This window comes from Tasmannia lanceolata, unplaced genomic scaffold (assembly GCF_043159265.1).
Source record: "Tasmannia lanceolata isolate RefF3 unplaced genomic scaffold, GAP_Taslan_0.1 ptg000007l, whole genome shotgun sequence".
Classification (NCBI taxonomy): Eukaryota; Viridiplantae; Streptophyta; class Magnoliopsida; order Canellales; family Winteraceae; genus Tasmannia; species Tasmannia lanceolata.
Window position 1 is genome coordinate 3,029,478 of NW_027518684.1, and position 22,809 is coordinate 3,052,286.

A 22,809-nucleotide genomic window follows, 5' to 3' on the forward strand; every position below is an offset into this window, starting at 1 on the left:
TCTCAAAAAACGACTATTTTATTGAAAAGTAAAAAAAAAAGGGGTTGAAATGCAGCCATTTTCAAGAAAAGACAAAAAAATGGTATATACTTAACAAAAAATACATGTTACAAAAAGTTAGGATTGGATGTTTTTGGGTCAAAGGAGATCCAAAGTAAAATCTATCAAATGGACGGTTCAGATCATTCAAAGGTGGCCCACACAGCCTCACTATACTACAATGAGGTTGCATCCTGCTAAAATTTATTTGGTGGGTCTCTAATGTGCCTGAATAAGTGGGTTTTTAAAAAAAATTTACATCATGTTTTTTAAGTGTAATTCTTTTATATTATCTACAGTGAGATGGGGAAATCATGAATATACCTAATTGCAATACTGTAATTAAGCTCAGGTGGAAATATATAAAAATCTCTCTATTCTAAGTTTAAGTTTTAATTGCACCTACAAAAGAGAATAATACATTAGAGCATTTTCTCTCAGTTTCATCCATCAGGAGTTCAGAGTGTAACAGAAAGTGCATATCTTCTTCATTCCACATGAAGCAAATTCCTAGCTTTTCTTTGTATTTGCTTCCATGGATTTAACCTTTAGACTATGATAAAAAAGTGAGGAAAAAAAACAAAGCCAGAAAATCGCATTGGCAAGCCAAAATCACAAACTGAACAATATCTGTCCAACCCGAAATCAGCCTTTCTTTGTTGTCAATGTGCTGCGCCGTTGAACTTCTCGCTCTGCGACCTGAACGCAAAATTCTGCTCCGAGCATATCTTTTATATCAATATTTGATGAAGTTTCAGCTGTGTCGATGACCTTTTCTATGGAGAGATTGAAGCCCAATGCGGACAGAATACGAACTGCATTTGCAATCCGACAAATGTTTTGCCTTGTCTCTACTGGAGTATGTGTCTGTTCTTGTTCTTCGAGGATCGTCACTTTTTTGTTGGATTTGTTACTCTCTTGATCTTCTAGCATGTCATTTTCCATAGGCTCACTGTGTTCACCAACCCATATGAACCCGTTACATCCGATTATAAGGTCGACGCCGTACTGTTCGAGGTGGTGGAAATGTTGTTTACGCCGCTTCACTAAATATGGAGGGACTGTGAGCAACTGACCCTTCTCAAGCTGCACAAAAGGTAAAGGAGAAATTATGGAATAAAACAAAAAGGAGCTTTCATGCATTGTTCTTTTAAAAATAAGGGAGCTTCATGCATTGTTCAAGCAAAAAAATTCTTACATTCAGCGAAGTGCAGTTCCCACAAAGCAATGGCTACAATTACAGATCTACAATGATAATGTTGGAGCCAAATCCAATGAATAAATGTGTTCAATTAATAAAGGACCCCATTGCCTTGTGTTTTTTTTATAGAAGACCCCAATACACGCAAGTGCAAACACTCGTTTACTTGCATACCAATCCATACCATGGTTTTAAACATGGTGTGACGTAGGATTAAGTCCTTGGTCACTCAAAGTCATTCAGTCAGTTACGTGGTGGCTCTTATTGAGTGTACTTGACATGGTAACCTTCTCATTTCCTCTTCTTGCATGAGCTTCCAACTTGCAAAACCACCAGTTCCCTAACTTCAACACTGAAAAAAATCCAAAGCCCCAAATGGAGGTTGTGTATCTTTAAGGCCACGTTTGGATACCTCCTGTTTATGTATTTGGATTTGAGTTTTAGATATAAAATACATCAATCATCCTCATGCTCATGTTGAGAGAGAGAGAGAGAGAGAGAGAGAGAGAGGGAGGGAGGGAGGGAGGGACGTTTGGCTGCTGCTGCAGCAAGGTCGAGAAGCAGCGAGGGTGAAGGTAATTGCCGCAAATATTGATTTCCAATTAATGTCTTGCAGAGCAGATTTGAAAATCGGATTTTTTTCATTGTTGTAGCTGATTTGGAAATCTAAGGATCTGATCCAGTTCCAAATCTCAACTGCAAATGTGAGAAATCCAAATCTAAATCTTGTGGGTATCCAAACGTGGCCTAATAGCTTTCCCCCCTTAACAGCCATTTGATCAACTCAGGTAGCCATACATTGACTTTCTATCCCTTTTCTATTTTCATCAAGTTTTGTATGTATTCTAGATAAAAATATTTCGGTGACTTTGTGGCAACATTAACATTTGATCATATATGAATACCTATAAGCAGTAATCTAGAAAGTTGCAACTTGTCATTCTCTTAAAGAAATATCTGACTTGTAGTTGCGGGAGTTCTTGTTTAGGGAACAGAAGGCATAGTTCAGGAAAACCATTTTAGAAACAAGTTTATCTGGTGTTTTGATCCCCACTGTTGAAAAAAATTCTGTGTGACATTCTTATTCTACACTCATCCCTTCTTCTCCAAGGCAGAAACTGTCTATTTCCAATTTCTTTTAGCACTTGAAACTGTCCATTGACTTGCCAAACCGAAATTCCTGATGCTTTAAATTCTTTTACCAAATGAAACTAATTACATTTCCAGTATTACCAGTCTTTATCAAATATTTCCAATGCATTTTCAGATGATTATCGTAGGCTTTTACTTTTTCCCGTAACATTTCATTGGCATATCTCATTATCCTAATCAACAGAGTTGTTCGGCGTCATGTTCATCTGCTGATTTCTAGAACACCTTGCTACAAGTTTTCAGATTTCCCTTTTGGCAACACTAGGTAATTCGGTAGTTTAAACCATATAAGGTCCAACAGAACAAAGGTATGTATGTCATTCCTATATCTAGGAAGAAGTTTTTTTTCATTGAAGAGACATCAGGATTGTCACATTGAAATATATATATATATATATATATATATATATATAGAGGAAAGTGTTTCTACTCGGCCGAGTAGAAAAGCTTATCTACTCCTCCCTTTAAAAAGTACAGTGGGCCCACACATTGTGGATGATCCAAAGCATTCATTTGATAGGTCTTAACATAGATAGGGTGTCCACAAAAAATCAGCACCAAAGGGTCATCCTAGCCCTTCGTTTTGTTGGGCCTTGTAGAAACAGAATGGACGCATATAAACGTACTGTGTAAGATGCGTCCATTCTGTTTCTACAAGGCCCAACAAAACGAAGGGCTAGGATGACCCTTTGGTGCTGATTTTTTGTGGACACCCTATCTATGTTAAGACCTATCAAATGAATGCTTTGGATCATCCACAATGTGTGGGCCCACTGTACTTTTTAAAGGGAGGAGTAGATAAGCTTTTCTACTCGGCTGAGTAGAAACACTTTCCTCATATATATATATATATATGAGGTATATATATATGAGGTATATGATTGTACGCTCGACCGTACCTAAAGTTAGGTACGGTAGAGTGCCAAATCACATGGGTCCCACATTTTTGGTGGGCATCTAAACCATTCATTTGCAAGGCCCCATCATAGATAGGGTGCATACCAAAAATCAGCTCCATAGGATCATCCTAACCCATCCATTTGTGGAGGCCAAAATGGACAGACAGTGTTTGTCCACAAATCTGCCCATTTTGGCCTCCAGTTTTGGAGGGGTTAGGATGATTCAATGGTGCTGATTTTTGGTATGCACCCTATCTATGATGGGGCCTTGCAAATGAATGGTTTAGATGCCCACCAAAAATGGGGGACCCATGTGATTTGGCACTCTACCGTACCTAACTTTAGGTACGGTCGAGCGTACAATCCTTTTCCTCTATATATATATATATATATATATATATATATATATATATATATAGAGAGAGAGAGAGAGAGAGAGAGAAAACGGTTCCTACACACATGTGTAGATAAGTTATCTACACACTAGCTTAAAATACAGTGGGGGCCACATTATTTGGGTGATCCAAACCATTCATTTTAAGGCCCTCACATAGATAGGGTGTCCACAAAAAATCAGATCCATAGGATCATCCTAACCATTCGAACTGTGGAGGCAAAAAATGGACTAATTTGTGAAGGTTTAAAGACATCCATTTTACCTCCACAAATCGTAGGGTTGGGATGATCTTATGGATCTGATTTTTTGTAGACACCCTATCTATGTGAGGGCCTTTAAAATGGATGGCTTGGATCACCCAAACAATGTGGGCCCCCACTGTATTTTAAGCTAGTGTGTAGAGAACTCTCTACACATATGTGTAGGAACCGTTCTCTACACACTAGCTTCATGTGTGTAGAGAGTTCTCTACACATTAGTAACCTCTGTGGCGCCTTTTAACAGCAGCCCTTAGATTAAACCGATCTCAGCCATACGTTTAAAAAACATGAGGGCATCGAGCAAAGCCCAAAACGAAAGAAAAAAACCCAAAAATTTCGTCTCCTCGTCTCTTTCTCTAAAACCCAAGCCTCAGCTCCTCACTGCTTTTGGTGAAACCCAAAAATCTCGTCTCCTCGCCCTCATTTCGCCCTCGTCTCCTCGCCTCTCCTTCTCGGGTTTCCACCTCCTTCCCCAGGTAAAGGTTTCTCCACCTCTTTCCTTTTTTTCCTTTTTGTTGTACGCCTTTTTAGCTTCATTTTGTATCAAAGCTAGTTTTTATACACATAAAAACTGGATTCTTCATCTTCCTGGGTTTCAGATCCGTAGAACATAAAAACTGGTTTTTATAACACCTAAAAATGGTTAGGGTTTGTTAGCATCATTACTGTTTTTTGTTGGAAAAGGCTGAAAAACAAGGCAAGAAAAACTCCATTCAAAATATGTATTTTTTTTCCTTGTTTTTTAGCCACTTCTCACCCTCTACCCATTCGTGCCCTCCCAAATCTCTCCTCCCATCTGCCCTAACCCTTTCTCTCCACTTGACAAACTAATTTATCATAAAAAATAAAAAATCATGGTTTCCAGTAGCATAAAACCATCTGTGTGTAGATTTTATGGTTGTGTGAGAAAAAAAAATCTGTCATGGCTTCATCTACTTGTAAAAATGCCTGACAAAAAATTTGTGTCGAATAGACATAATAGAAGCTCTGTTATAGGGGTATAGGGTATGGGGTTTTAAGCAAAGTGAATCACTTCCTTACGGGCAATGAAACCAGCAAAGATTTTTGCATCTACTGTTTGGAGTTGTGGGTCTATGGGGTTTTTTAAGCGAAGAATCGCTTTACTTTGTCTAAACTGATATTGTTCACAAATGATATGAGTTGATGGATTTTATTTTCAGTTGAGAACAATATGAGTTGATGGATTTTGTTCTGAACTGATATTGATATAGTTCTCAACTGATTTTTTTCAATCAATATTGTTCTCCACTAATATTGTTTACAAATGATTTTTGGGTTGTGATGTTGGTTTTTTAATGTGTTTTTCTGTATTTTAGGGGGATTTGGTTAGGGTTTCACAACTGTATTATACTGATGATTGGTTTATTTTGAGGTGTATTATGGACACCCTATATCTCTGTCTAAAACTTTTAACCCAATCTAAGATACTCTGTGGTAATAGGAGTTGTAGATGAACCAATGCTTTCTATAAGTACCTACTATATACACTTCTTGGTTTTTGGTTTCTTATGATGGTGGTTTTTGGTGTGAGATTCATCTTTAGGGTTTCTATTTACTTACTTATCTCATCAATTTGCAATTTTCTAAATTTTGAAGTTACATGTTTATCTCGATCTGATGTTTTTTGGGTTTGTATGATTGATCACTTGCATCTTCAGGTTTTTTTATCCTCCTTTAGAGTATATGGATCCGTTGGGGCTGTCTATTGTGGAGGTTGATGAAAATAGATTAATTATGGCTGATGATACATTGTCGCAAGCCGTTAGGTTATGTGTTGATGAGGGAAATAGATTAGAGATGGGTGATGAAGAGGAACCGCAGGTTGGGTTGATAATGACGAGGGCGGTACTGATACCTCAGAAACGCCTAATAAGGATGATGCGGGGAGTGTTTTAGCTAGCAAACCTTTTGAAGGCCAGCTTTTTGATAATTGTGAAGATGCCTATGCATTCTATAACTCGTATGCGTTGACTACAGGTTTTGGAATTCGAAAAGGCAGGACCAATAGGTCGATCAAAACAGGTGAACCTATAAGGAAGAGTTATGTATGTGATAAAGAGGGATTGAGAAATCCTAATGATAAGAGACAGATTGGGATGGATGTAAAGCGGCGTTGTGAAACAAGAGAGGGTTGCGAGGCAAAGATGGAGATCAATTTGACAAAAGAGGATAAGTGGGAAGTTAGAATTTTTGTGGAGGGACATTGTCATGATCTTACATCTCCATTGAAGACACGGTTGCACCATTCACATAATACATTACATAAGAAAGCCTCATGTAAAAACTTGATGGATAAGATGCACAGTGATGGGTTTGGTCCTTCTGGCATTGCAAGGGCAATTAACGCTTCAAATGATGGTTCATCTAGTGCTCTCACACCAGATCAGGTGTCGTCTCATTTGAGAGCACATAGGGCTAACAACATGAGACGAGAAGCTGCCACAGTGGTTAATCAGTTCCAACAGAAACGAGCGGAAGATCCGAATTTTGTGTTTGCCATAGAGATAGATGTTGATGGAAACCTGAGATCGATGTTTTGGGCGGATTTGAGAGCCAGAGAGGCATACCTAATCTTTAGCGACGTAATTGTTTTTGACATCACTTATAAGACGAATAGGTATAGGATGCCGTTTGCACCATTTACCGGCGTAAACCACCACAGATAGTCTACACTTTTTGGTTGTGCCCTCCTAGCAGATGAGACGGAGGAGACATTCACTTGGTTGTTTCAACAGTGGTTAAAATGCATGTTTGATAAAGCTCCAGGGTGTATAATAACTGATATGGATGGGGCGATGAGAAACACGATTAGGAATGTTTTTCCAAATACACGCTATCGCTTTTGCTCTTGGCACATTAGTAGGCATCTAGTTGAGAAACCCGAGAAGGAGAGGCGAGGAGATGAGGGCGAAACGAGGGCGAGGAGACGAGATTTTTGGGTTTCACCAAAAGCAGTGAGGAGCTGAGGCTAGGGTTTCAGAGAAAGAGACAAGGAGACGAAATTATTGAGTTTTTTTCTTTCGTTTTGGGCTTTGCTCGATGCCCTCATGTTTTTAAACGTATGGCTGAGATCAATTTAATCTAAGGGCTGCAGTTAAAAGGCGCCACAGAGGTTACTAATGTGTAGAGAACTCTCTACACACATGTGTAGAAAGCGTTTTCTCATATATACACACACACTATACTATATAGCAGAAGAGAAAAGGAGAGAATTATTCAAATTTCTCCTAAAATCCTATGAGAATTACACATCACTTTTTTTGACATTTTTTAACAAAGGCACTCATTCAACTCACATATTTTCAATCCTACCCCCTCCTTTATGCTTTTTAACAAAGGCAACCATTAAAGCCACATAATTACAATCCTACTCCCCACCTTTATGCTTTTTAATTAAGGAAACCTCTATAGATTGGAGGGCTAGGATCAGCCAACATAAATGATTTTACGGGCACAACCTATTGATGTTGTGTTCAATCACAGGGACGGTTTGGATCAACCTATGATGTGGTCCGTACAGTTCTTTGTTGGCCCGTGCATCGCACGGGTTTTTTTTACTAGTGTGTGTGTGTGTGTGTGTGTGTGTGTGTGTATATATGAGGAAAGTGTTTCTAGTCCGGCCGACTAGAGATCATTCTCTAGTCCGCCACCCAAAAACACATGGGTCCCACATATTTTGTGGTGATCTAAAGCATTCATTTGATAGGCCTCATCATAGATAGGATGTCCACAAAAATTCAGCTTCATAGGATCTTCTTAACCCTTTGATTTGTGGAGTTAAAAAATTGACAGATTTGTGGCGGTTTATAGCCGTCCATTTTAAGCTCCACAAATCATAGGGTTTGGATGATCCTATGAAGCTATTTTGGTGAATGCTTTGCATCACCAAAATATGTGGGACCCATGTGTTTTTGGGTGGCGGACTAGAGAATGATCTCTAGTCGGCCGGACTAGAAACACTTTCCTCTATATATATATATATGAGGAAAAGGAGTGTGCGCTAAGCTTAGGTGCGGTCGAGGTCCTAAACACATGGGTCCCACACTTTTTGTGGTGATCAAAACCATTCATTTGCAAGGCCCCATCATAGATAGGGTGTGTACAAAAAATCAGCTCCATTGGATCATCCTAACCCCTCCAAGAGTGGAGGGCAAAAATGGGCAGATTTGTGGCAAACGGTGTCTGTCCATTTTGCCCTCCACTTTTGGATGGGTTAGGATGATCCTAGGGAGCTGATTTTTTGTACACACCCTATCTATGATGGGGTCTTGCAAATGAATGCTTTGGACCATCCTAACAATGTGGGCCCACATGAGTTTTGGGCCCTCAACCACACCTAAGCTTGGTGCGGTCGAGCGCACAATCTTATTCCTCTATATATCACCACAGAAAATGTGGGACCCATGTGATTGGGGCGCTTAAGCTCACCAACACTTATGGTGAGCTTAAGCGCCCAATCACATTGGAGCCTACTTTGTTAGGATGATCCAAAGCATTCATTTGAAAGGCCCTTACATAGATGGGGTTTGTACCAAAAATCAGCTCCATAGGATCATCCTAACCCATCCATTTGTGGAGGTCAAAATGGACAGACATTATTTGTCCACAAATCTGCCCATTTTTGTCCTCCACAAATGGAGGGGTTAGGATGATCCTATGGAGCTGATTTTTGGTACACACCCTATCTATGATAGGGCCTTGCAAATGAATGGTTTGGATCACCACAGAAAATGTGGGACCCATGTGATTGGGGCACTTAAGCTCACCATAAGTTTGGTGAGCTTAAGCTCACCAACACTTTCCTCATATATATATATATATATATATATATATATATATAACGAGAGAGAGAAAGAGAGAGAGACCTTTCCGTACTTCTGACTTCTTGCTTGAAGGTGTAAACTTCCATCATGCTGGAAACCACGAACTTCAGCCTGAAAAGAAGAATGGTGGAAATTGCAATCACTCTGATTAGTAAAAAAAAGACATAGCTAGCAAGAGAGAAAAAATAGAGGGAAAGAGCTAAGCGATTCGTTGAATATCTGCATTGAAATCAAATCACACACAAACACACGTACACATGTATGCATTGGGATACATTGTTGGTGACGTGTATATTTAATTGTGGCAAGTTGGTGCCCTTCTAGTAGTCGTGCATTTAATTTTGATTATTTCTCATCTCATAGAGAGCATATTCTTTTTTTTCATCACCAACACAATCTTCTCCACCAACTATTACTTCTAATGCTGGTTCTTATGGCTTGATATATCTGTCTGTGTTTCTATGAGTCCCTTGTTTTTTTTTTCTTTGGAATAATAAGAATCCATTATAAAGGCCCAAAGGATCAAGAGGAGACAGAGAAGGTCATCCAAGAAAAAAAAGAAAAGAGACAACAAACGAGGAGCGAAGACACAAGGTCAGAAACAAACAAAAAAAAAACCCATCTCGACCTCACGAACGGAAGGAATCAAAGAATGTAATCTGGTCTCTATCTAAACCTTCCCCAGCCAAACAATATGCTTCTGTCTTAGCGGACCTCCAAACATGTATAGCAACAATCTCAACTCTCTCTAGCAAATAAAAAATCCCCAAAAAAATTAGAGAACCTCCGAGGAAAACTCTTCTTATCATTCAGCCACCCAATAGCGTTAAGGCAATCTCCCTCGACAATAATATAATCAAGCTGCTCGTGATGAATACGATGAGAAGCATGAGAACCTCCACTTTATTATTATCACATATACCAATCCAGCCTGAATATGCCCAAAGAGTCTCACTTCCTCAAATATAAGGAGATCGCAAATGCAACACAGCCCATATTCTCTTTTTCTTTTTTTTGAAAATGGCAAGACAGACCCATATTACCGATACTAGAATTGTCAAAATTAAGCTTCAAGAACCCAGGGGAGGGAGGCTCCAATAGGAGGCGGGATAGCTTTTGAACAAAGGGACTAGATGCCCAATAAATAATAACCACAAAGATTTGTCTCTGAAAGGAGGAAAAACTCCTAGAACACATTCAAAATTATCCTGTTCCTTTCTTTCTAGGTTAGTCAAATAGAAGCTGCGAAAAGAAGATTCCAAATGATCCTACACTTGAAAACCCATGGAGCGACCAAAGATCATGGGTCCCACAATCCGAGAAAAGTTGAAGAGAAATTTAAGGAAATTATTTAAATATTTATATATAAATAGGAATATACATATATATGTGTGTAAACTAATTAAGGAACATTTTTTAATGGTGCAACCAATCAAAGGACATTGGAGCTGGGATTTAATATAATGTCCACCCTCTCGTTGAAACTGGGGAATATCTAGTGCAATATTGTGATCAAAGAACATTGGGCCCGTGATTAACGACCCAGTGTATATGTGTCACAAATAAATACAGCATAGCCATACTTGCCATTGCTCAAGCCATTGTATGATATGCATGGTCTGCTGTACAGTAAAACACACGGTAGCAAGTGTCAAGTCTAAAATGTGTATGAGGCATGACATGCAACACACTAAACTGTAATTGACAGTGGAAAGCAATGGTTTCAAGCGAGAAGGGAGGGAGACTGAGAAGGAGAGCGACGAAGGGAGAAAGGTTTTCACCAAAACATGATTTAAGCTGAACCATTTTATTTACATTTAGGTCGACCAAGACAGAGGAGGAAAGGGAGAACCAAAGGGACTATGCAGTCAGCACCCACACAGCTACACCTTTGGGTCTCGAAATTCAGTTTCTTAAATTGCTAAGAGATAAAATCACAATTTTTTCCAATGTTATTAAAAAGTTGCCGATGTGTGTGTGTGTGCGCGCGGGTGTGTGTGCGTATGTGGGATTTGCTAGGGACCATCGCAGAAAGACATTTCGCGGCTGGCTGTTGCATGTGAGAGCAGAGACACAGGCTCACTTTTCAGCAGATTTTGTCTTGTACATGTAATTCATGTGGCTGCTCTCACATGCAACAGCCAGCCGTGAAATGAAATGCCTTTCTGTGGTGATCCCTAGCAAATTCCTATATATGTCTCAGATTTTGTCATATATAGGGATTTGCTAGGGATCATCACAGAAAGGCATTTCACGGCTGGCTGTTCCATGTGAGAGCAGCCACATGAATACAAGACAAAATCTGAGACAAAAATCTGCTGAAAAGTGAGCCTGTGTCGCTGCTCTCACATGCAACAGCCAGCCGCAAAATCCGTAAAATGGTGGGGGCGGCACCAATTGAGGAGAAGATGAGAGAGCACCGCTTAAGATAGTTTGGGCATATCCAACGTAGGCCTTTTGGTGCTCCAGTGAGAAGAAGTGACTCGTGCCAAGTTGATAGAGTAAAAAGAGGTAGGGGCAGACCGAAAACAACTTGGGAAGAAACAGTGAGGAAAGACTTGAGGGTTAGGAACATAATAGAGAACATGACCTGGATAGGATAGAATGGAAGAAAATGATCCATGTAGACGAACCCAACTAGTGTCAAGATAGGCTTAGTCAATTTGAGACGGGTAGATCCTTTCACCTTCTTCATGAAAATTTTCTAAAGGTTTCATTAGCCGACCCCAACTAGTTTGGGACAAAGGCTTAGTTGAGTTGTGTGCGTGCGTGTGTGTGTGGTGGTGGTGGGGGTGGGGGGGGGGCTTGATATGGAATTTTGCGGAAAGCCATTTCGCAGCTAACTTTGGCATGAGAGGACAGCCACCTCAGATGAATTAAATAATTAAGACAAAATCAGATGAAAAGTATGTGTGACTGTTCTCTCATGAAAAAGTCATCCGCATATGGCTTTCCATGAAATTGCCTAACAAATCCATCGATGTATGTATGTACGTATGTATCAATGTATGTATGTGGGTCATGATCATGGGTTTGGAATTCAACTCCCAAGAAATTCATCCCTTCCTCTATCCTTTTTTCTTCCTCTCATCTCTTCTTTAAAAACAAGGTGCTACTCAAAATTGAGCCAGCCATCCCTGATCTATGGACAAACCAAATCAGCAGGAAATCTTCAACGGTTCTATAGTAGTAGATGTTGCACCATTTTAAACATTTTCATTGCATTTTATACAGCAGACATATCTAGAGCTGCCACTGAACCAAAACTTCAAAGTGAAATAGAGACAGTCCTTTGCATTTCCTTGGGGCATAAAATAATTTCAGATAGAAAGGAAAGGACTAATGGACTTACACAAATAACATCATTTTCTTCAAAGATACTGCGCATGTTGAGTTCATCACCAGCTGTCCGTCGCCTCTAGCAATTAAAGAACCAAATGAAAAAAAAAATGATAAATCAGCTAAAAGTTTTTTAAAAAAATTGCAGATTAATGTAGAGAGATGTTGACACCTATCAAGCCCATCGAATAACAAAACAGAATAAATACAAGATTGCATTAACTTTTTCCATTACTTCCACAGTGGCTTGCATAGTTGATGAGATTAAAGGCATTGCAGATTTGAAGGTTATTTGGATGTTTCTTTCAATAGCATTTCCACAAAACCAAATAGATGGCATAACTAGAGACCGGGTTCTTAGGCTTAGGCATTACTTCTTTTTTTTGGTAGGTAAGCTGGGATCGAACCTGGCCTTAGGCATTACTACTGTATTGGGCAATCCTTGCTTTAGTGTAAATTCATGGTTTGATTGTCCTCCTTGGTCCTTTGTTTCATATTATGTGGGCAACCTCTGCCTCAATGATTTCTTTCTAGGCAGTTTTCCTTTTTCTCTTACATTATTGCAAAGATAATGAATAATATAAGGTTAAACAATAAAGAAATTCACAACATGACAAATCACAAAACTGCCACCATTAAGTGATAACGCTTCAATTTTAACCCAAGCAGATGAGAACTTGAGATCACAATGGAGCCTGATTTCAGGTTAATACTTATAATTCTTTCAACACCTTGTCAGAAGTAGAAGAGAAGAAAATGGTTAGGAAGGGAAGGTAGTGCACTTTGGTGAATGTTTTCATAGAACATAATTTTAAAATTAATAACACTACTAAGTTCGGGGGGAAATGATTTGTATAATTGTATTGCATGCTTTGTTACATGCTTTGTTACAACAATGACGTATATGTTTGCACCTTTTCTCTTTTTCCCTACAATTGAAACCCTTTTGAAAGGTATATGGAGGCCCCCAATTTCTGAAACGGCACAGCCAGGTTTGGGGCAAATGACCAAGTCAGTGTTGGTTATGCAGCTTTGATAAGACTGGTCCAACTCCAATGTGAACTCGTAGATTTACAAACTTGCTATTTTCTTAAGCAAACATAGAGTTTCCCAAACATACTCAAGAAAGCAGTTTTATTGTCCACCCCAAACAAAAGGCAAACAAAACCACATCGTATGATAACAAGAAGAGAATTTCACTACCATTCAAAAAAAAAAACGAGAATTTCACTGTTCCAAAAAAAATACATGAAATAACGATATTTGTACTTGGAGCCATTAAAAAAATGATATTTATACCTGGATACCACCTGGCAGGTTCATTGAAGAAAGCATCAATACTGCATCTTGGCTGAAATTTATCTCTAATCTCCAGCGTTTTGGAGCAATCTGATGCAAAAGTTATGATGTGGAGTGATGCATAGAAACTAAAAATTAAGAATAACACAATCTCTTCCTATAAAGGTAACAATATCAGTTTACACCTTAGATACCTAAATGACAAAACAAAAGTCAATCATAAAATGATTGAGGAAATCAAAATCTAATCCATAGTGAGATATAATTTTTTACATCTATTGAACAAATTCAAATACCCTTTCCAAGAAAAAAAATCCTATAAATCTGTACTGCCAATAGGCACTTCAACAAATATAATGACATGAAATTCCTTCATTAACATTGTCCAAGATTGCTTGTTAAACACTACCTATAGATGTGATCATGGTTTTAAATTTTGACCAAAATTTCGGATTTCGGTCAATACCAAAATCGAAATCGGTAATACCCGAAACCGTACATTATTTTGACCGAAATTTCATTTTCCCGAAATTTTGTACGAGATAAAATATTGGTTTATTTGATTTCGTTGCATTTTGGCTGAAATTTCGAAATTTCGGCCGGTGAGGACCGAAACGCATTCCGAAACTGAAATTTGAAACCATGGATGTGATTAATTTTCCATGCTGAAGACAATAATAACAAAGTACAAGCTCAGAAGGAGAAACCCCTCATGGAGATGAAACAAATGAAGCTTCATAAGCAAGATAACAAGGCCGAAGCTAAGACTCATTTGGGAGGACTAAAATTATTCCAGTTGATCCCACAAAACAAGTAATGCCGTACGGTTAGTGGATTTTGGACGTGGGAATATTACTCCCCCAAAAAATTTAGTTACTACATTTAAGACCTCAATAGCTAGGAATTCCTAACGAAGATGCTACCATACTCAACAATCTATTCCCACCTCAGAACCTCACCCTAGTCCCATTCAAAAGTGCCCCATCTCTTAGTGTTGACTCAGTAACATGAATCCATCAGTTCACCTATTCTTACAAGCTGATTCATCCTATCACCTATACTTACAAACCGATTCCAATTCATCCTATTTAAATGACCCAACATTTTGGAATCTAGTCATGTAAATTTTTATAAAAGAATCAATAGAGAAACACTCTTAGCAATAATTGGAATGGAGCCAAAAAAATTGTAGAAGTGTCTAGGACTACCAATCCAATAAAAAAAGTGAAACACATTTCTAGAATATTAAATAGATAGAGAGTAACCAATAATTTTGTCTAGACACTTCTAGGAACCTTCGCTTCCTAGCACCCTACAATTTGTTACCGGGCTCTTAGGCCCCCTCTCATTTGTTTAATGGTAGAGGCCTCTGGAACACATTTCTAGAATATTAAATAGATAGAGAGTAACCAATAATTTTTTCTAGAGACTTCTAGGAACCAGCGCTTCCTAGCACCCTACAATTTGTTACCCGGCTCTTAGGCCCCTCTCATTTGTTTGATGGTAGAGGCCTCTGGTACACCCATAAGTTGGTATTTTCCAGGTTATGCACACCTATCTTTATATTTTTGAAAAGAATTTTTTTTCTTTTACAGAGAGTTGGGTGCAAATAATGACTTCTTGGGAGGTCTTTAGTAGAAGCATACCAACAAGTGTTCAACAGTGCATTACGATTCAAGAGGAAAGAAATATTGATCCATTTTTTTTATTTGTTTTATTGAAAGATAACAGGGAATTTATCAGAAAAAACAAGCAAACAAACAACAACTGGACAAGATGAGTTCACATTAAGAAAAATAAACTTCTATGTCAACAAAAGATCAAATAGGAAAAAGAAATGCGCCTCAGGGTACCATAAAAGGAGAGAAGCAATGTGCCCAAGGATAAGACCTAAGAAAAATAAACTTCTATGTCAACAAAAGATCAAATAGGAAAAACAAATGCGCCTCAGGGTACCATAAAAGGGGAAGCAAGGTAACCATGGATAAGACCTCCCTATCCACGCCAACAAACCGCTAGCTAAGTGATGCAGGAGCATCACCTTGATAGTTGATACACATCATTTCCTACATGACCGTTAGTCTAGGTGTCTTTGCTTGTTCATGTGGTGCCTTGTTTAGTCATTTTATTTGTTGTAATTGTCCTTAATGGTCTTTTGTGTTTCACTAGGGGTATTTTAGACCATTTATGTTGTATTAGGGGCTGTCTAATAAAGGCATTTCCCTCTCATTTGTAACAAGTTTTTGGAATTGAAGTTTTGGAATTAAAATTTTTGAAGAGATTCTCCTTGGAGAGAAATTTGAAATAGGGCTTGGCTGTTTTCTTATCCCTCAAATTTCTCTTAGCATAATGAAAATTGAAGATTAGAGTGCTAATCTTTTTCCATGTCTTCCACCTCTTAACATTTCTTGTTGAATGTAAGGATCATCATGTGATTTCGCGATTGACCAAGTTCGTGCGTCCCCTCGTTCATGGCGTATATCAAGATTTATCATTTTCTACAAAAAGAAATAAAAAAGGAAGAATTTCCAGATCTATTCAAACTTCAAGATTTTTGAATAAGGCTTCCAGATCCAACTGCGGCACTTAGATATTGAAAATTAAAAAATGAAACACAATCAAATGAGACAAATAAAAAAAGCTTTTACAAAGATAACTAGTCTCTTCAGCAAGGAATGCACAATCTCTATACGTAGTTCAAAAGTCTCCATTTCATAAAGAATGAATCCAGTTAACAAATTAAGCAGCCTATTTAGTCTCCAATTCAAAGGTCCTAAGTTGAGCACAGGTAGTCGCATTAATAACATGAATTTGACGTGTCGATCAGGTAAATATTGCTGAGAAGAAATGTTTAGAGAATGAAGCATTTGCTTCCCGAGGACACATTTTAGCGTCGAAATCACCCTTTACACGTCATGGATACTTCAAGCCCTGTGGCTTTTGTCAATGAAGAGTTGTTGAAGATTTATGTAGGACGAAGGGTTCGGTCATTGGTTCAGGTAATGTGAATTGAAGGTGGAGCCAGCATGGGGCAATCAACAAATGGCCACCAATTAGCGTTAAGAAGCTCTCTAGCTTTCCCCGTGTCAAATTTCCGCAAGGTTATTGGTATTGCCGAGAGCAATCAATCCATTCGTGCTAAAACATGCACAGATTTTGGTGACAAATGTGATGTTGTCGCTTACAACTGGCTCTGCCAATTGGCAAATGGTGAGTTTAATAGCCTGTTCCTTAGGGAATTGTAACTGAATAAGTTCAAAGTGGGATAAGATTTGGAAGAAACCCAAACCAGATTCATTATTTAAAAAAGAAAACTTGTTGATGTATATAAAGTGATTGAAGTTGGTTGTTCAGTCAGTGTCTCCAGAAGCAGGAATTCTCACAACTTTGTTTTAAGTTCTCCTATCTTCATTGCGAAGATGCATTACAACATATTTGCTGCTATTTCGCTATTCATTGGCTTAAAGTACTGTTTCAACAAGACACTTGGAGGGGGGCTTAAGGAGATTAGCATCTAGTGGACAAGAAATTGTAGAATGGATGTCCCTACCTCAATGACACGGCCAACAATAATATCTCCAATCTCGGGTTTATACCTGCAAAGATAAGCATTGGTCACTCGACAATCATGAAAATAGATTCAATGTGCCAATTTAATATACATTAATTAGAACTCATGCTCAAAGTTGCAAATAGAATCCTCATCAAAGAATTAGACAACTACATAGACTACCAAAAAACCTTAACTACAACCTTAATATGAGGCAATCCATTGTAAGTTACTATAATGGAAAAAATTGAGGCTAGCTAGATCATCAAGAAGTTAATAAAGAAGTTTCCTTAAGACCATTGAAGCTTGCCATAGTGGAATCATTTTATTTTTTTTGAAACAGATAACGATCAAAGTTTAGTCTCAAGCAAACCTCAGCAGGTGGCATCCATCTATCTTGGATGGATTGTCTTGACCCGAAAGTCCACTTTCAAGCAGTCCACTGTCTTAGTGGAACCCTCAAATCTCATTATGCATCCCAATTACTACATTTCTCTGCCATCCAAACCACTCGGATGTTGAGGAGCTATAGTCTAGTCTCTTTTCTGAATGTTTTTTTTTCTATCAATGATCACGATGGTAAAGTTTAACCCTCTATCATTTTATTATAGACAAATCTGGTAGGGATTATGCTAAACCCCAGCTTACATAAAGAATGATTGTTAGCAATGTTGGAAAAGTAATGATGAAATCTTACTAATTGAGTTGAACCCCAATAAAAAGGATTCATGACTCGAATACTATTCAACAAAAATATTCATGAATGTGGAGTCATTCAAAATGGAATACCACAAAATTTCTGCTTGTTCTTTCTTTATCCGGTGAATTTCACAGTTTCATGATTTCCGATCTTTGAATGGTTAGGATACCCTGTGTAGTTCATTACTCTAAAGGTATAGAATGCTATAAGAGAATTGATGAACAGGGTTACAATATTGTTGACCTCGACATCTAGGCATAACTTGTTTTTCCAAATTTTCGTTTTTGTTAATCTTCTAAAAAGAACATCTTACAATATGATTCACTTTTTTGGTTCATTTTTTTAATGGTATTCACTTTTCTGGTTCATAGATACGATTTGAACTAGGCCTCACAGTATTTCACAACCCCTGTCAATTTTCAGAAGATGGATTGAAATTCAAAGGTTATTTTTAGATACTTCTGAAATAATTTAAAGATGTACAACCATGTAATGCAAAATTTGCATTTACGCATATCATTGGTACTATCTGATGGGTGACAAGATCTCTACAAATTTATTAGACATGCCAAGGTTTTCTGGTTGGGAAAGAAAGCTCCCAACGGCTTCCACAATGGATTTTCGATTGAATTCGAGCCAAATGGTGGCTGGAACCCCATCTACCATAGCCTGGTCTATGTTGGCCGCCTTCCCTAGAGCAGATGCATTCCCAGAAGCCTGGCTGCAAACAAGCTGAGTGCCAGAACCAGGCCCTGAACCCTTAAACCAACCCTTGAACCAGATTGACAGGAAATCATTAAGAAACTGTCAAGCTGTTTCTTTTTTCTTATATTAAAATTACGAGAATCCCATGATACTTTTTTTTTTGTTTTTCTTTGGGGGTTCCTCAATGGTTTTTTAGAAAACAGAAATGTGTTACAATTTTCAAAAGGAGCAAAAGATGAGTTCTCCAGTCATCACTAACTAGCACTAAAAAAGAAAAGCTTCTACACAATTCAAAATAGAATAAACTTTAGTATGTAACTTGAAGCGCATAGCTACAGAAAATACCTGGCTCTTAAAGCACGGACATAAACCAGTTTGTTTACGCGCTCGACCACGCCGCATAAAGTCGCTACCACTTTACCGTTAAGCTCAGAGGTTCCATGCCCCCTTAACCCAACCAAGAAAATACTCCGTAAAAATTATGAGATGAATGACAAACACGGAAGAAAGTGTAGTGAAAGATTAAACTAGCAAAGAGCTGCATAATGAAATTAAAATGACTTAAATCAATACAGGAAGTAACAAAAATGAGAAAAAAAATTGTAAAAACTTACTAGGGATGGAAAGACGAGAAACATTAATACCAACTGGAAAGGAATAACATGAAAGAAACCCATCTCTAACCGACTAAAGATAGAAAACAAACAAATTGATAGAGAAACAACGAGCGATGGAATGTTGAGGATAAATCAGATGAGATTGAACACCCATTCAAAAATAAAGGTATTGAATATGATTAGAACAAGATAAAGACACAATGTAAATCTCAGGCAGCACTAGAAATTAAATAAAAAGAAAATAGTAGTAATATAGTAAAAACTCAAATTGACTAACGATAACATAAATTCACAGACAGCACTAGAAATTAAATAATAAAAAAATAGAAGTAATAAATTAAAAACTCGAATTGATTGATAACCAACGTAGAGATCAACCTTCTTAGTGATTAAAAAATAGAGTAAACAAAAAACCAAAAACATAAATCAAATTTTTCAGAGAAGGAAATATGAGAGAAACAGAAAATGCTTGAAAAGCCACTAGAAGATCAAACTTCTAAACATGAACAAACAACAAAAACAAGAATAATAAGACAAAAACGAGAGGGGGAGAGAGAGAGAGAGAGAGAGAGAGGGATGATTATCTAGAAATAGAAAAAAAAAATCCAAAGACGGAAATCCGAGAGAAACATAAAGGGGCCGTTTGGATACATGGATTTTATAATCCAGGATTGTAAAATCCTGAATTTTACAAGCTAAAACTTGGACTTTATAAGCTAAAACCTCGATTTTACAAGCCTGAAAAATGTACAATCTAGGTTTTGAAAACGTACTTGAAGATCAACCTTCTAAACATAAACAAACAACGAAAACCTAGAGCACCAACAAAACCCTAGAATGATAAGAAGAAAACAAAAGAGAGAGGGAAACATTCTAACCCCACATTAAAACTAGCCAAACTAAACACGATTAAAAACAAAAATGAAGGGAAAAAGGAAATCAAATAAGAAACAGATATTGAGGGAGGTAGAAGGAAGAAGTAGGGTTTTTAGGGTTTTATTCTTACTTGAGGACACCATCTTCCTGGTTGACACGAATGGTATCTGCAACCGTAACAGTTGCAGAGGAATTGATTTTGGGAGACAAATCCTGCAACTCTTGGAGAGCTGCTTGTAATCGAACCTTTTGGGTTTGATTTAAGGGAAATCGGAAATCTCTCATGGCGAATAGTGCAAAACCTCTTTCCCTCTTCTGCTACTGAATCGAAATACCGAAACAAATTTAGAACATTCATATATCGATGAAATTACAAAGATAACCTTTCCCTTGATTGGATACCCTAGTTATTTCTAAGGACTGATGCCAGAATTATTTTGGTTCTCGGGGCTTTTGTGGAACAAAAAACTTCCTGGGAGATTGGTGGGGGAAAAAACTCCCCGGAAGTATCCCGATAAAATAAAAATCCCATGTTTGGTTGACCGGACTATGGTGGGAAAAAAAATCCCGGTAAAATAAAAATCCCCGCTTTGTTTGGTTGCTTGAACGGGAAGAAAAAAGTTCTTCTGTTGGTTATTTTGGCTCCTCGAATTTCGTGCGGGATTATTTTGGTTCCTCGGATTTTTTTTCCAGCTTCGGGTTTCGTGCGGGATTATTCTGGTTTGTGGGAATCTTTTTTGCCCACTATATAACTAGCAACCAAATGTGGGTTTCCCGCGGAAATTCCACAAAAGTCCCAAGAACCAAAAAAATTCGAGCATCCAAATGGAGCAGCATTATCAAGCTTTAGGTGGCTCTACAGCCCTCCAAGTGAAAGAATGTCCAGAGATACCACATCATTTGAGCCTCTCTCTCAATTAATTAATATGAGTTGTTAACGTATCAAATGGATTTGCATTTGTCTTCCATTTTATACTATGTCATATATAAGGGATTCGGTAGCGTCCATCATAAAAGGCATTTTGCATATGGTCTATTGCATGTCAGACCAGCCACACAGGTTCACTTTTCAGCAGCTTTTGTCTTCATTCGTGAGGTGGCCGAGGTGGCTGGACTTATGATGTAGGACGGTTCTGTTAATATTTTAATATTTTTTTGTTAGCTTACTTTTTGGGTCTCTATAATTAGGTAGGATGAGATAGAGTTAGATTAAGGATGGAATTTATCCTTATCCTTGGAGATAGAGATAGAGATTGAGTTAGGTTAGGATGGTTGTTTGATTTCTATAACTTTGAAACCCTATGTACAGAGAGGGGAGATCTTTTCATGGAAAAAACTTATTTCTACTGGTTTTCCTCTTGTAGATTCAAGAGTTTTTATTAAAGAAGACGGTAATCTTCTTCTACCGGGTTGAAGACGATCTTCTTTGCCCTTCCACACACTTCCACCCGCGTCACCTTATATGCAACAAATCATTTGCGGAATGCCTTTTGCATCCAAACATAGTGGGAAAATCAGAAATTCTGGAGTGTCTGACGTAGAATAATATGGCGTAATGGACCGGACTTGTGATGTCCAACAATATTCATGGACCCGATTGCCATACAAGTAGCAATGGATTCATGGGCATAAAATCTGTTTATAGCCCATTTTGCATCAAAAGAAACCGAGTTTAAGGGAAAAAACTAGTTTCAAAAGATATTTCTAGAACATTATTAAAAAAAGACGAAGATATTTCTAGAACTCTTAAGCCCTGTATAGTTCTTTAGTGCTTGAGAGTTAAGACTCTAACACATATCTCTCTCCCTCTTAATTGGATAGTTAAGATTGCTCAATTGACATTACGTGATCTTGTTAAATATCATCTATTTTAGGAACATACAAGATTTGAGTGTTTCTAATACAATCTCATAGACAAAGGCACATACTAACATACACATGCATGAAGACAATATCATCAACCCTAAATTTTCCTTCCTTCTCATTAGGAAAGCTGAAATCTGGCCCACAATATATGGATCCTTACATTAAGAATCTAACATGCATAAATTCAAATTAGTTCTTCAAGAGGACCACCTTTATTGAATGTTGATTGATGCCATCTCTTTCTTCTTACGTTCGATAAATATTGCTGATTCTTCATCTATATCCTTGTGACTCGGATCCTTGCCTCTTTCCCGAGACATTATTTCTACTTGATTTCCACCTACAGGTTGGATCACAACAACCTCATTCTCCAACACATTTTCATGTTGGATCTGCACATCTTGACGGGCCACCTCCATCTTTTTCTCATCTTCAACTTGCACTATTGGAGGCTGGTTCTCATGAATTGGGACATTCTCTTTTCTTAAAGGCTTCTCATCCTCCTCCAAACCATTCTCCTTAACTTGTTCTAACTTGGGGTCTGGCCCATTCCCTATCTCAACCTCAACCTTTCCTTGAGTTACTAAGAGCTCAGTGACTCCTTCATCGACACCTCGGCCTTTAGGTGCCGCCACAAGGTGGCGTTTTAGAATTAAAAAGGCGAGGCAGTTGATAACAAGCCTAATGACCCGACGAATAATGTCGATTGGCTGAGGTTTGTTCTCCCCTCTCTCCATTTCTACTGTTTAGTAGAAGGGGAAAGAAAGAAAGAAATGAAAGCTTGTTCTAGGCTTGTTGTGTGATGGGAGAAGGGAGAGTTTTATGGGGAGGAATAGAAGGTACATTACTTTTGTGATTCTTGCTTGGAGGCTGGGTGGCTTGGAAAAGAAGTAGGGGCAAGGATGCAAATAACCAAGTGTAACATTTAGTACACATTCCTTGCTTATTTTTCACCTCTAGCTATAAATGGTGGGTGGTTACTTGACTAGGGTTTGTTTCCTCACTTCACTTTTGAGAAAGAGAAGGGCCCCAATTACCTCTAAAGGAAAAGCAAATCTAGGTTGC

General features: G+C 38.1%; 1 protein-coding gene across 2 annotated transcripts; it reads right to left on the reverse strand.

The window, feature by feature from the left end:
• Positions 1–398: 398 nt before the first annotated feature.
• RRP4 (ribosomal RNA processing 4) lies at positions 399–20,245 on the reverse strand. 2 transcript variants are annotated; one of them, XM_077384508.1, is made up of 7 exons: positions 20,009–20,234; positions 18,731–18,832; positions 16,981–17,026; positions 13,431–13,520; positions 12,145–12,210; positions 8,835–8,903; positions 399–1,125 (listed from the first exon to the last, which is right to left on the reverse strand). In XM_077384508.1, exons 1-7 carry the CDS (start codon positions 20,161–20,163, stop codon positions 685–687), a joined length of 969 nt encoding a protein of 322 aa, XP_077240623.1. In that variant the 5' UTR covers positions 20,164–20,234; the 3' UTR covers positions 399–684. The 2 variants fall into 2 exon arrangements, with proteins under 2 accessions (XP_077240623.1, XP_077240625.1); XM_077384510.1 differs by lacking the exon at positions 8,835–8,903 and having other exon boundaries at positions 20,009–20,245.
• Positions 20,246–22,809: the final 2,564 nt, after the last annotated feature.

What these genes read in the sequence shown, in the direction of transcription:
- RRP4 (XM_077384508.1), bottom strand. Translation starts at nt 20,163, where the DNA reads ATGAGAGATTTCCGATTTCCCTTAAATCAAACCCAAAAGGTTCGATTA. An exon ending in TTGTTGGCCGTGTCATTGAG is followed by an intron (nt 13,521 to 16,980) that starts GTAGGGACATCC and finishes CTTTTGCATCAG; the next exon opens with ATTGCTCCAAAACGCTGGAG. An exon ending in AAGAAAATGATGTTATTTGT is followed by an intron (nt 8,904 to 12,144) that starts GTAAGTCCATTA and finishes TCTTCTTTTCAG; the next exon opens with GCTGAAGTTCGTGGTTTCCA.